Here is a 15351-nt window from a genome sequence, read left to right on the forward strand (position 1 = left end):
GCATACTGCATCGAATCGGGTATCGTTGATTATAGCTCGTTTAGTAGATAATAACTTTATCCATCAAAATCATCTTTTTTTTTAAATTTTGTTCAGAAGAATTTTTTTAATTTCCCTTACCTATGAACTTAAAATATAATATTGATAACTTTTATTATATTGAGATTATTTATTCGTATATTGAGATTACTTGGTGTACATTTTCTAGTCTGACTTGTACTTGACCGATTTTTTTCTTTCTAATGCTTCAAAAAAATAATATTTTAGAACAGAAAATCTCTAGCTCAATAAGAAGTTAAGAGGCTTTTGTCCAATTTCCGGATGTAAATTTCAGATAATTTATTATGAATAACTTTCCAGAGTCAATAAGTAGATGAGAATGTTGTCTTTTGTGGGACGCAACGTGTGTAAGCACTTTGCTGCGTCTCAATTAAGACAAACTTCCCGGTTAGCTGTTTCTGTGGCTGAAAATTCTGCGAAGTTGAAGCATGCGAAGTATTCTGCCTTGGAGTCGGTGTACGATTTAGTACCGGTTGCGGTGGAGACAGCGGGTCCCTGGTGTTCGAAGGCCCGGGATTCATTTCTTTATAGTTGGGTCGTCGTCTCAGGGACAATTCTTATCTTAAGGATGGCAAAAAATAGAAAAATAAAAACTTTTTAACAAAAAAAAAGCCGAAAAAACTGAAAAGTATATAATTTTATATTGTATATATTTTTTCAGGAGTTAATTTTTTTTGTTAAAAAGTTTTATTAATTATATAGTTTAATTTAATTGTATTAAATGTTTTTTTTTATATAATCCAATATTAATTTTGTTACTTGACATTTATTATTATTTAATAATCATTGTAATGCAATAAATAAATTTAAAATGAAAAAAAGATGAACAGATAGTCAACTACTTCTACTGTTTTACCGGTAAAGTATTCAGGTACCTCCGGCAATGCATTAGTAATGAGTGTTTAAAGGTTGCAATATCTGCTATATTTTAAAACGTAATTTATTCATATTTAAAATATCAAAAGCTGTGAAGTAATTGTTGAAGCTTGCGTTTTATTGCTCCCGTACTTTCTTATTACTGAAAAGTATTTAGTCAGCATCTGGTAAAGTCTGGTGACAAAATAATCGATAAAGACAAAATAATGATTAAGAAACAGAATCTTAATAAGCTCAAGGAGGTTTACGCCGCAAGTCGAGTTTCAGCTTATCTTAAAACTGACCTTGGATTGGTAACTCACTAAAGTTCTGTCACAAAACCCAATAACATAATTGAAAGATAAATAATGTGAAAGTACTATTTTAAAATGTACTGCCAAGATATATAGTATAAATCTAAGTTTAGCTTTATACCTTCAGCTGAATGCATAAGTATCTAATACAACCAAAGCGTCGAATATGTGTGTATGTATGTGTTGCAACTTCTTTGCTTAAACCTAAAAAAATAGTTATGGAACTATGTTGTGCTATAAATGGACAAAGCTACGACAACTCTTGAATTTAACGGAAAAGACAGCAAGTGCGATGAAGCCCTCTGATTCTGAGAGGAGGTGCCTGTGTTTCTGAGTTTTTAGTGCTAATCAATGTGGATATGGGGGAAGGGGGTTGATGGAAGATAGGGGCAAAGCACGGTGGCTCAAGACAATGGTCTTATACCTCTAGCTTGAGCCACCTCCTTATCTCAAATATTTAGACCTAGATTTTTTTATCAGAAAGATCAAAAACACAGCAGATGTAAAAGACTTAGATGGAAGTCCGCTTCACGGAGCTCTCTTGTTCGGCGTTGTTTAGGCGCTTCGCACCTGAGGCCGTATTGCCTACCGTTTCTGACTGTCGCGATCGCAATAAAATGACAGAGTTCTCATACAAAAACCGGCCAAGAGCGTATCGGACACGCCAAGATAAGATAAGATAAGGGTTCCGTAGCCATTACGAAAAAAATAAGTAATATTTTTCTAAGGATTTCGTATTTTATACAAAATCCTCCAAGTTTAGGTATATTTTATACCTTAGACTGCTATTTACTCTTAAACTACAAATAATTCTCAAGCAAACTTAGCCGTTATAGATTTCCTTGAAAGTTTGATATATTAACTACCATTCTAATTTTTTCAAAATTTTCCACCCACCAGTTTAGATTTTAGAGGGGGGGACGCTCGATTTTCATGAAATTGCACTTTAAAGTTGAATATTTTGCAAAAATATCACTGAATCGAAAAATCGTTTTAGCAACCCCCTAATGTTTTTTAAAGACCTATCCAACGATACCCCACACTACAAGGTTGGATGAGAAAAAAAAAATCACCCTCGCTTTACGTCTATGGCAGGTACACTAAAATTTTTTTTTTTAATTTTTATTGTACCATTTTATCGGCATAGTTTATACATATTCGTGCAAAATTACAGCTTTCTAGCATTAATAGTCCCTGAGCAAAGCCGCGGACGGACGGACAGACAGACAGACAGACAGACATGGCGAAACTATAAGGGTTCCGTTTTCGTCATTTTAGCTCCAGAACCCTAAAAACTGTCATTTGATTGCGATCGCGAGCGTTTAAAACGGTAGGCAATACGGCCTCGGGTCACCAATCTAACCTTACCTAACCAAAACGGTTTTTTTTTTAAGTGTCGAAAGCTCATATTTCCGCCATTGTTGGTCGCAAATAAATATTTTTCTATATAATGCAATCATTTAAAATGGTGACCATAATAACATACCTTTGACGATTTTTAGTACTTATAGTTTCGCCATGTCTGTCTGTCTGTCTGTCCGTCCGCGGCTTTGCTCAGAGACTATCAATGCTATAAAGCTGTAATTTTGCACGGATATATAAGAAAAGTATGCCGACAAAATGGTACAGTTAAAAAAATAAAAAAAAAAATTTTTAGTGTACCTCCCATAGACGTAAAGTGGGCGTGATTTTTTGTTTTCTCATCCAACGTTATAGTGTGGGGTATTATTGGATAGGTATTTAAAAACCATTAGGGGTTTGCTAAGACGATTTTTCGATTTATTGATTTTTTTGCGAAATATTCAACTTGAAAGTGCAAATTGTCATTAAAATCGAGCGTAAAATTTAAACCGGTGGGTGGAAAAATTTGACCAAATACAGGATAGTAGTAAGTATATCAAACTTTTAAGGAAAACTATAACGGCTAAGTTTGATTGAGAATTACTAGTACGTTATGAGTAAATAGCAGCCTAAGGTATGAAATATACCTAAACTTGAAAGATTCCGTATAAAATACGAAATTCTTAGAAAAATATTACTTAATTTTTTCGTAATGGCTACGGAACCCTATTTTGGGCGTGGCCGACACGCTCTTGGCTGGTTTTCTTAAGTGTCGAGACTCCATTTGCTTTGTATACGAAGTGCCATCCACGAAGACGCGTGATTTTGTTAAAATTAGCCATTAATAACATTGTAATAAGAACCACGGCACGCGTCATCGTGAATGACTCTAATTGTTATTTTTGTGGATGAAGAGATTTAGGATCTAGACCGCGCAGTACACAAGCTTAAAATTTGGTTATCTTTTTAAATTGATTTCTCCCATATTATTTCCGTTCATCATAATCCCAAAAACTTATTGCCTGATTAGAACTTTCACATTATTTCCGTTTATTATCAACGACTTGGCGTTTAAACATCCTGTAAGGTGTAATGATTTGCACATTTATCTATTTTTTATTTATTTACGAACTACGGATTCAGTACCTACGCTGCCATGATAAATCGCTAGACCGGTTGCAAAACGATTATAAGAAATCAGCTTAAAATCCAGCTGATAATTCATTGTAAACCAGGAAGATTGATAAATTGTGCAACCATATTGTAATATAAACCTTATCTATGAATTGTCATGATCTTATGCCTCATCATCCTGCATGCCTTGTGCGAGCAGTATTCAAAAATGTCGTCTATCACAAATCAAATTGTATAGTATCCCACTAATATTATAAATGCGAAAGTTTGTAAGTCTGTTTGTTTGTTTGTTTGCTTGTTGGGTTGTTTCTTTGTTTGCTACTCCATCACATCAAAACCGCGGAACCGATTTAGATGAAATTCAGTAAACAGACAGTTTGAATTAAGGGGCGGACATAGGATAGCTTTTATCCCCGGAAATTGCATAATTCCCGCGGGATAGGGTTAAACAAATTCTACGTGGACGGAGTCGTGGGTAACAGGCAAGTAGTATAAATAAAACTTGATATTTAAAACTCTTTCAGCCATAACATTGATATCGATGGGTCAAATTGACAAACAGTTAGCAGTTAACAAAAATTCATTAATCTGTTTGTGGAAAATTCTCAAAATCTGTCACTGAATGTATGGAAAGTACAAAAATGTCACTATCATACTCCCATCAGAAATCTTGTGATAAGTCACTATTTATAGTTCAACGAATGGGGACGTGAATGTTATTTAGTAGAATAAATTGCGATAACATTCATATTTAAAGTAAAAGAATGGTTTTATAATGATAATTCTGCTATTTCAGTAACAAATATATTAAAACAAAATATCACATAGTATGGTAATATTATTATCTATTAATCATTATTTAGTGATGGTGGTGGTGTTCAGGTACGACGTGGTGGGTGTTGTGCTTTACTTCGGCGTGGAAACTGCAAAAAAAATTACTCGTCAGTAAAGATAATGTTACTTGAAAAAAAGTTTTTGAATACTATTTATTCGAAAATTTTAATCGTCATCTTACCCAGTCTTCTTGTCGCTGTGGTAGTGCACGTCCCTGACGGAGCCGTCGGGCTCGTGCAGCGAGTAGAAGCCCTTGACGACGTCGCCGTCGCGCTGCTCGTGCTGCGTCTTAATGTCGCCGGTGTGGTGGTCTTCTACTTTATACGCAAACTCGTACTTGGGGTGAGCCTGCAATGTTCAAATACTTCGTTAGTTTTACTATTATATTACGGTAAGTCTTAAATATAAAATACTATTGTTTTTCATTCAGAACTTACGTAGTAGTCGACGTGCTTGTGGCCGTGCTTGTCGGTGATGACCACTTCTTCCGGGTGTCCGTCGTGCCTGGTGATGTGCTGCGACGAGTGCGCGGGCTCGTGCTTCTCGTGCTTGTGTCCGTGCTGGGCGGCCGCCACAGCCACGAGACCCAAGAGACACATAATCTATTAAAAAAAAGGGTATTTAAGTTAATATAAAAGTTGTATTAGATGCTAAATGATAGATTGATATTTTTGCTAACTCAATATTTTAGTTTTTATTTTATCTACCTACCTTAAAATACATTTTGATTTGATTGTTTACTTGTTAAAAGACAGTTGTAAACTGATAAATTTACAAATTAACCAGGTTCTTTTATAATACTCAAAACAAGTTTGAGCAATATCAGTTTCAGACCATACTTAGAGAATGAAACCTGTTTGAATCGACATGTGGAGTAGGTGTGTGAAATATTTATTTCAACAACCGTTGTTCTTCAGGTTTTTGCGCCTAATAAATGTAAATGTGACATTGAACTTGGTAATATTGAGTACATTACCTCTACAGTTACTGTCGAGTTACGAGCCGCGAGATGTATTGTTCATAGACTTTTCACTAGGTAGACTGACAACATAACGAGAGTCGCGGCCAACAAGTGGATGCAGGTGACGAGTTGTCATTCATTATGTATTGTGTCTAAATGAGAGAAATTTGACAAAAGTGGATGTCTATCTTCTTTATAATAGAGATGCGCAGTCGTGTACTCGCACTCGACAGTGATTAACTGATTGATTATACAGCGCTTCTTGGAGTTTTGTTTTTCAATCAGTTGTTTTATGTTTTTCCAATGACGTCTTAACTGTTATGCGCCTCATTGTTCTGGTTGTGTGGTACTGAAACAATTCAAAGATTGTAACTTTAACGTTTTGATTGTAGAACCTGTGTGCCAGACGACAAACAGAATTAAGAAATAGAGATATTTTCTTTGTCATAATTTAATGACTTAAGACACATTACCAATCCTAGTTCCAGTGCAAATCCTCATTTGACTCTGTTACGATTAAATATACCTACCTAAGTGTAAAATTGACGCGAAGAATTTGCTTACCAACCAGTTATTGCATAAAAACTATATATGGAAACTAGGGGGTAACACTTTTATCTGCATATACTTAATTAAAGCTCGACTCGATAATGACCGGGTTATAATTTGAAGTAAGTATAAAAGAATTAAATTATATTTACAATGTATCAGATCGCAATTGCACCTCCATTAGTGTACAACTAAATTATTAAAAGAATAAAATGTATTTCAAGGTATTTAATTTACCAATAGTGAAAAATATTTAGTGTAATCAACCATAATAATATTGATTAAAAGACAGATTACAGTCATCTTATAATCGCTACCTATATAATTTCCCACTTCAGGGTACAGCTCTTCTCTTAGTGTGAGAGGGCTTGCACCCTACTTCTCAAGCAGGTCCAACGCGAAAGACAATAATGTCACAGTTAAAACTATGGGTCAAAAGTAGTGCTAAAGTGATTAAAAGTAACATGTTCAACAGATTGTGTGTCTCTTGGGTCTCGTGGCAGTGGCGGCCGCCCAGCACGGACACAAGTACGAGAAGCACGAGCCCGCGCACTCCTCGCAGCACATCACCAGGCACGACGGACACGCGGAGGAAGTGGTCATCACCGACAAACACGGACACAAAAAACATGTAGACTACTACGTAAGTTCTGAAAAACAATAGCATATTTATGACTTACCGCAATGTAACAGTAAAACTTAAGAAGTATTTGAACATTGCAGGCTCATCCCAAGTACGAGTTCGCGTATAAAGTAGAAGACCACCACACCGGCGACATTAAGACGCAGCACGAGCAGCGCGACGGCGACGTCGTCAAGGGCTTCTACTCGCTGCACGAGCCCGACGGCTCCGTCAGGGACGTGCACTACCACAGCGACAAGAAGACCGGGTAAGATTATAGATCAAAACCCTTGACTATTCATGGTATACCCTTGAAAATTGACGAAAGCATTTTTACTGATGAAGATTCTTTTTGTTGCAGTTTCCACGCTGAGGTCAAGCACAGCACCCACCACGTCGTGCCTGAACACCAGCATCACAAAAATTAAACGAAGACTGTTAGATAATGTACCACCAGTATTGTAATATTTTATTATGAATTCTCATTTGTATTAAATAAATCTGTTACTAAAACTTCAAAGCTTCATAATTTTAATGACACAACTTCTTTTGATTCTATTATCCCGGCCTGTGTACGCCCCATTGGTAGGAACAGAATATGCCTACTCTCAAAATGAGAGGGCTTGGGTCATTACTGCCAGACGTAGCCAGTGTGAATTATCCAGGTTTTGTCAAAATATTTTTCTTCACACATAATCTTGTGGGAATAATAAATATAAGTCTGCACATGGGTTGAAAAAATTAGAAAATTGAATCCTGATTTGAACATACGATCCTCTGCTTGAGAGGCCAGAGGTCGAGCCACAAAGCCACCATGGCGAGCACTCTTGATAGGTACTAGCCAGGAATTTTATTGTTATTTATCATTACCAAAATTAACATTTCCTCAAAACTGTGGTATGATGTGGAGCGTAAATGAAACAAGACTGTGTTCACTGATCTGCGGTTGTATTAGTACTTTTTGAAAAAAGTATTTTTTTTTCACATTATCAATATTTACTTTTTATTTTTTTTATATAAGAGGGGAAAACTAACATGCGGGTCGCCTGATGGGAAGCAATCACCGCCGCCTATGGACACCTGTCATCATGAGAGGTATCACAGGTGCGTTGCCGGTCCTTTGAGAAACTGATAGACTCGTTTTTTAAACACAAAAATTACATAAAATTCAATAAAAAAGTAAAATGTTGACTGATGTGATAAGATATGTTAGTTAGTCGTCAATTGTGAGATGTACATAATTTGTTTTTCTCAAACATGCTCGGAAATGTATGCGTTAATGTCACGAAATGGAGACATGAAGTTTCTCATTTATGGATCCCTACACCTCCCTACATAACTTCTTGGCCTAGGCCATGAAGTATGTATGAAAATCCATTATTGTCCGCTGCTCTAACTTTTTAATTCTGCTTACTAACATTAAACTGACAAAGGAAAAATTACGAACAGCCAACCACCACTACTCTGTGCGTACTGCGATGCGATGCGATGCGAAGCGATGCGATGCGATGCGATGCGATGCGAAGCGATGCGATGCGAAGCGATGCGAAGCGATGCGAAGCGATGCGAAGCGATGCGAAGCGATGCGAAGCGATGCGAAGCGATGCGAAGCGATGCGAAGCGATGCGAAGCGATGCGAAGCGATGCGATGCGACGATGCGATGCGAAGCGATGCAAAGCGATGCGAAGCGATGCGAAGCGATGCGAAGCGATGCGAAGCGATGCGAAGCGATGCGAAGCGATGCGAAGCGATGCGATGCGATGCGATGCGATGCGATGCGATGGATGGATGGATGGATGGATGAAATATTTCCTCACATTGTTTGAGAAAAGCACTATACAAGCCTCGGCCAGAACAGGGATTGCTGGACTCGTTCTATCCGGCCTCGTCTACGACTCGGCCGTCTACCCCGAACTCGTCCATCAATCCCTTACTTCATGGCCTCTGCAGTAATGTACTATTTCTCAAACATGCTCGGAAATGTATGCGTTAATATCACGAAATAGAGACATGAAGTTTCTCATTTATGGCTGCCTACCACCTCCCTACATAACTTCTTGGCCTAGGCCATGAAGTATGTATGAAAATCCATTATTGTCCGCTGCTCTAACTTTTAAATTTGCTTACTAACATTAAACTGACAAAAGAAAAATTACAAACAGCCAACCACCACTACTCTGTAAGTATTTGCGATGTGATGCGATGCGACGGACGGACGGACGGACGGACGGATGGATGGATGGACGGATGGATGGACGGACGGACGGACTGATGGACGGACGGATGGATGGACGGAAGGACGGACGGACGGACGGACGGATGGATAGTGGGTGGATGGATGGACGGATGGATGGACGGATGGAAGGACGGATGGATGGACGGACGGAAGGATGGACGGACGGAAGGACGGACGGACTGATGGGCAGACGGACGGACGGATGGATGGATGAATGGATGGACGGATGGATGGACGGATGGAAGGACGGATGGATGGACGGATGGATGGACGGACGGACGGACGGACTGATGGACGGACGGACGGATGGACGGAAGGACGGACGGACGGACGGACGGACTGATGGACGGACGGACGGATGGACGGAAGGACGGACGGACGGACGGACGGACGGATGGATGGACGGATGGATGGACGGATGGATGGACGGACGGACGGACGGACTGATGGACGGACGGACGGATGGACGGAAGGACGGACGGACGGACTGATGGACGGACGGACGGATGGACGGATGGACGGATGGACGGATGGACGGAAGGACGGACGGACGGACGGACGGACGGACGGATGGATGGATGGTTGGATGGATGGATGGATGGACGGATGGAAGGACGGATGGATGGACGAACGGACGGACGGACTGATGGACGGACGGACGGATGGACGGAAGGACGGACGGACGGAAGGACGGACGGACGGACGGATGGATGGATGGATGGATGAAATATTTCCTCACATTGTTTGAGAAAAGCACTATACAAGCCTCGGCCAGAACAGGGATTGCTGGACTCGTTTTATCCGGCCTCGTCTACGACTCGGCCGTCTACCCCGAACTCGTCCATCAATCCCTTACTTCATGGCCTCTGCAGTAATGTACTATTCTTGTTATTTAATGTTTTGCCCTATGGGCTAATGTGACGAATGTGTACGATGCCCGTTTCAAAATAAAATTAAAAAAAATTACATTATCAAATTCATCCTACTTATATAATATTATAAATGTGAAAGTTTGTGAGTGAGTGAGTGAGCTTGTTTTTTACTTCTTCACGCTGAAACGGCTGGACGGATTTGGATGAAATTTGGCGAAAAGTTAGTTTATAACCTGGATTAAAACAAAGAATACTTTTTATCCCGATATTCTTACGGGATAGGGATAAAATCTTTAAATAACACATAGGCTACTTTTTATACCGATGTTCCCATGGGATAGGTAGGGATAAAATCTCGAACTAATAAACGCTGGGCTCATGGTCATGAAATTTGGTATCTAGGTAAAGTTGGACATCTGGAATAACACAATAATATATAGGCTATTTTTTATCCCGATATTCCAACAGGATAGGGATAAAATCAAGAAACAACAACCGCTGGGTTAAGAGTCATGAAATTTGGCATGGGTGTTTTAATTTAACGTCAATAAAAACCACGAAGTAATTTTAGGGAATTCCCATGAGAATTTAATAAAATCCCGGTAAAATTCAATTCAACTGCTGTAGGTATCAAATAATTTACGCGTGCGAAGCCGCGGGTAAACGCTAGTTATATTATAAATTATTTCTTAAAACTAAGTACCTACCTACATGCAACTCATCTCAAAGGGTGAGGTAGAGGCAGTTGATTCAGGTTGCAAGCATGTTTGTAATGAAAATTCTGATTTTTCAGTAACAAATTTATTAAAACGAGATATCACGTATAAGTGGTAATATATTATCTATCAGTCATTATTTAGATTTAGTGATGGTGCTGGTGTTCAGGGACGATGTGGTGGGTGCTGTGCTTGACCTCAGCGTGGAAACTGCAACAAAAAAATCCTCATCAGTAAAAATGATTTCGTCAATTTTCAAGGGTCATCATGAATAGTCAAGGGTTTAGATCTGTTATCTTACCCAGTCTTCTTGTCGCTGTGGTAGTGCACGTCCCTGACGGAGCCGTCGGGCTCGTGCAGCGAGTAGAAGCCCTTGACGACGTCGCCGTCGCGCTGCTCGTGCTGCGTCTTAATGTCGCCGGTGTGGTGGTCTTCTACTTTATACGCAAACTCGTACTTTGGGTGAGCCTGCCGATGTTTAAATACTTCTTTAGTCTTACTGTTACATTACGGTAAATCTTAATTGAGTATGCTATTGTTTTCAGAACTTACGTAGTAGTCGACGTGCTTATGACCGTGTTTGTCGGTGATGACCACTTCCTCCGCGTGTCCGTCGTGCCTGGTGATGTGCTGCGAGGAGTGCGCGGGCTCATGCTTCTCGTGCTTGTGTCCGTGCTGGGCGGCCGCCACAGCCACGAGACCCAAAAGACACACAACCTATTAAAAGAAAAATGTTTTTAAGTATTTATAAATTTTGTATTAGATGTTAAATGATAGGTTGATTAGGTATTACTGTTCACTCAATATTTAAGTTTTTTATTTTACTTATGTAATTACCTTGAAAAACATTTTGGTTTGATTGTTCGCTTGTTAAAAGACAGTTGTAAACTGATAAATTTACAAATTAACCAGGTTCTTTTATATTAGGTACACAAAAGTAGATCAAGCAATATCTGTTTCAGGCCATAGAGAATTAAACCTGTTCGAATTGACATACGAAGTAGGCGTGTACAATATTTATTTCGACAACAGTTTTTCTTCAGGTTTTTGCACCAAATAAAAGTAAATGTGACATTGAACTTGATATTGTTGAGTATCGTTACTGTCGCGTAAGCCGCAAGACATTCGTTGTCATACCTCTCACTAACTGATGATCTCGCGAGAGTGGCGGCGAATCAGTGGTTGCAGGTGGCGTGTTGTCATTCATTGCGTCTAAGAATGGAGACCTTTGTCAAAAGTGGACGTGTTGCGGCTGATGATGTTGATAATGATTATAATCTCATCTCACTAATATTATAAATTCGAAAATTTGTTAGTGTTTGTCTTTTATTTGTTTGTTTCTTTGTTACTTCATCACGTTTAAACCACTGAACCGATTCAGATGAAATTTGGTATAATTTAATAATAATAATAAATAATAATGATAGATAATTTTGGTCTCGGAGAAGGACATATATAGTTTTTATCCCGGAAAATTGCAGTTTCCGTGGGATAGCGATAAACGAATAATTCTGTACGGACGGAGTCGCGGGTAATGGCCAGTTAACTAAATATAATAAAATGAATGAATACCCTGAACGTAGTATTAGGGACCTTCCACATGACGATACAAACGCGCGTTTACAGCGCGTTACATTTGCGACAAAAAACGTGTGCCATTACGCGAAGAAAACGCGCATTGGACACGCGCATCAAAAACGCGTGTCGTCAGCGCGTAAAAAAAACGTCGTGTGGAAGGTTTCTGAACTATGTATTGTTAACTACTTAACCAAACGTTGCTATTGAACTAGTACATATTTAGAAATGAGTCAGTATTTGTGTGGTGTTTGTGACAGATGAGCCTATGTGACTTATGTTTTGTTATATGTGCTAAAGTTAGAGGAAGGGTTCTACATCTTACTAATTTTATAAATGCAAAAATCTGGGAATAGGTATGGATACATGTATTTAAATTTTTTATTGCACAAAATAAATAAACATTGACATACATGTCTACACGCTACAATCTGGCCGTCTTCAAATCTAGCGTGAATGGGCATTTATTAGGTAAGCGTCCTCCATCTTAGTTAACACTTCGCTTACCATCAGGACCGTAATCAGGTCAAACGCTGGCCTTTTTATATTAAAAAGGTACAAAGGCAAATTTATCCCCTTACTCGTAAGTGTGTGTGTTAGTGTGTGTGTATGTTTGATTCGATACTCCTTCATGCTAAAATGGCGAGAACTTCGGTGGCTAATTGAAATAACTCCTTTTCAAAAGTGCAATGTCACATTCACTTAATTAATGCAAGAATTGAACACTTGGTTTACGAAATTAGTATTACATACTCATACATGCACTCACTGGCTTGATCATTTAAGGCCTGAAACCAATATAGCCTATACTGGTTTTGAATAGTATAAAAGAGATTTAAAATTTTGTTAAAGTATCAGTTTACCACTGTCTTTCAATAGAAGCATAAAGGAACGAAAAAAAATGAACTCAAAGGTAAATTGCAAAACAAACAAATATAATAAAAGACACGGGTAACTGATAGAAATATGTCCGTAAAATTCATTGCGGGTCTTTAAAAAATGGTGTTGCTTTATAGTGTAAAATTCATTTTTGAGCAGATTGTGTGTCTCTTGGGTCTCGTGGCGGTGGCGGCCGCCCAGCACGGACACAAGCACGAGAAGCACGAGCCCGCGCACTCCTCGCAGCACATCACCAGGCACGACGGACACGCGGAGGAAGTGGTCATCACTGACAAACACGGCCATAAGAAACATGTAGACTACTACGTAAGTTTTGAAAAACTATATAGCATATTTATGACTTACCGCAATGTAACAGTAAAACTTAAGAAGTATTTGAACATTATACACATAATTATAATAGTTTATGTAAGAATAAATTATACATTACATTATTTTATATTTTTATAGAGACTGTATCCTGCTGACAAACTGTGTAAACAGTTTTGCAGGGCTATGTACAAAAAAAACTATGTAAAAAATAATGTCAAATAATAGTACATTGTGTCTTAAGGGCGGTAGATAAGGAATTACGAACGAGAGTCTATTGGAAGCCCGAAGTCGAAGACTGAGGGCTTTAATGAGTCGATGTTCGTAATTCTAGTACCGCCCGTGCGACATACAATGTTTTTCATCACATTTGCAAGTAAATATAATTCTTCCAAATATTGGCGATACCTTAGGCTGTGCTCTTGGCAGCGTCGCCCTCAACCTCCCTCAGCATGCGCCGCAACGTGCGTGTGCATGTGGTCCATGTAGTCCTGCAGCAGCGCGCGCAGCACCATCAGTACGGGCACTGCCTCATTTACCGACCTTGGGTTTCATGACAAGAAAATGTGTACGCGCAATGACTCATTTACCGACCACGGGTTTCATGACAAGCACATTAAGGTCGAGGGTTTTATTTGGGGGGTTGCAAGCAAGGTAGCCTTCATGTTACGACACTGTTTACGAGCAAGTGTGATGAAAATACTTTTTCATTCATTCATTTCAGGCTCACCCAAAGTACGAGTTCGCGTATAAAGTAGAAGACCACCACACCGGCGACATTAAGACGCAGCACGAGCAGCGCGACGGCGACGTCGTCAAGGGCTTCTACTCGCTGCACGAGCCCGACGGCTCCGTCAGGGACGTGCACTACCACAGCGACAAGAAGACTGGGTAAGACTGAATATTATTATGATCGTCCTCTTTTTGTGATTTTTTATTTGTGAGTGTTTATAGCCAGTAAATTATATGACTAATACATTGTTATTTTTTACAGTTTCCACGCTGAGGTCAAGCACAGCACCCACCACATCGTGCCTGAGCACCATCACCATCATTAACTGTTAATTTACAAAAGTTAGACCTGTATGTTATTTACTTTGTTACTATATGTTTTTATGTAGGTAATAAATCTGTGAATAATTATTTAATTATTTAAACTTGAGTTTGTTATTTACAAAACATAATTAAGCATATGAATAAAACAAGTTTAATATCCTATTATTAATAACATAGTCGGAACTACGTATTTTTTTGTGTCAGTGGCCTAAAAAAGATTGGTAAAAAGTAACAAATCCTACCTATATTTGAGTCAGCGGGAAAGTACAAGTCATTATTATTTCGTCCACTGCTAAACAAAATACTCCTCCTTAGTTTACCTATATTTTATACTTAGGCTGCTATTTACTCTTAAACTACTAATAATTCTCGAGCAAACTTAACCGTTATAGTTTTTCTTGTAACTTTGATATACTTACTATCATCCTGAATTTTTTCAAATTTTTCCACCCACCGGTTTAAATTTTAGAGGGGGGGGACGCTCGATATTAATGAAAATTTGCACTTTAAAGTTGAATATTTCGCAAACAAATCACTGAATCGAAAAATTGTTTTAGCAACACAATGGTTTTAAAATACCTATCCAACGATACCCCACATTATAGGCTTCCATTCCAGCCTATCTATGTCCCACTGCTGGGTACAAGTCTCCTCTCAGAACAAGAGAGCTTGGGCCGTAGTTCCCACGCGGGCCCAGTGCGGATTGGGAACTTCACACGCACCATTGAATTGTTTCGCAGGTTTGTGCAGGTTTCCTCACGATGTTTTTCCTTCACCGCAAAGCTCGTGGTAAATTTATAGGCTTGGATGAGAAAAAAAAATCACCCCCACTTTACGTCAATGGGAGGTACTTACCCTAAATTTTTTTTTAATGTACTTACCATTTTGTCGGCATAGTTTACATATAATATATCCGTGTACAGCTTTCTAGCATTTATAGTCCCTGAGCAAAGCCGCGGACGGACAGACAGAGAGACAGACATGGCGAAACTATAAGGGTTCCGTTTTTGAAATTT

The 15351-nt window shown here is 38.9% G+C and overlaps 2 protein-coding genes across 2 annotated transcripts; one reads left to right on the plus strand and one right to left on the minus strand.

The window, feature by feature from the left end:
* Nucleotides 1-4492: 4492 nt before the first annotated feature.
* Nucleotides 4493-11394, minus strand: LOC141433488 (uncharacterized). The gene is made up of 7 exons (XM_074095540.1): nt 11333-11394; nt 11048-11212; nt 10797-10963; nt 10669-10705; nt 4976-5140; nt 4720-4886; nt 4493-4627 (listed from the first exon to the last, which is right to left on the minus strand). Exons 1-7 carry the CDS (start codon nt 11342-11344, stop codon nt 4564-4566), a joined length of 777 nt encoding a protein of 258 aa, XP_073951641.1. The 5' UTR covers nt 11345-11394; the 3' UTR covers nt 4493-4563.
* LOC141433486 (uncharacterized) lies at nt 6206-14436 on the plus strand. Its single transcript, XM_074095537.1, has 7 exons — nt 6206-6272; nt 6524-6691; nt 6772-6938; nt 7032-7068; nt 13109-13276; nt 14004-14170; nt 14274-14436. Exons 1-7 carry the CDS (start codon nt 6261-6263, stop codon nt 14335-14337), a joined length of 783 nt encoding a protein of 260 aa, XP_073951638.1. The 5' UTR covers nt 6206-6260; the 3' UTR covers nt 14338-14436.
* The last annotated feature ends 915 nt before the right edge of the window (nt 14437-15351 follow it).

This window comes from Choristoneura fumiferana, chromosome 12, assembly GCF_025370935.1.
Source record: "Choristoneura fumiferana chromosome 12, NRCan_CFum_1, whole genome shotgun sequence".
Taxonomy (NCBI): Eukaryota; Metazoa; Arthropoda; class Insecta; order Lepidoptera; family Tortricidae; genus Choristoneura; species Choristoneura fumiferana.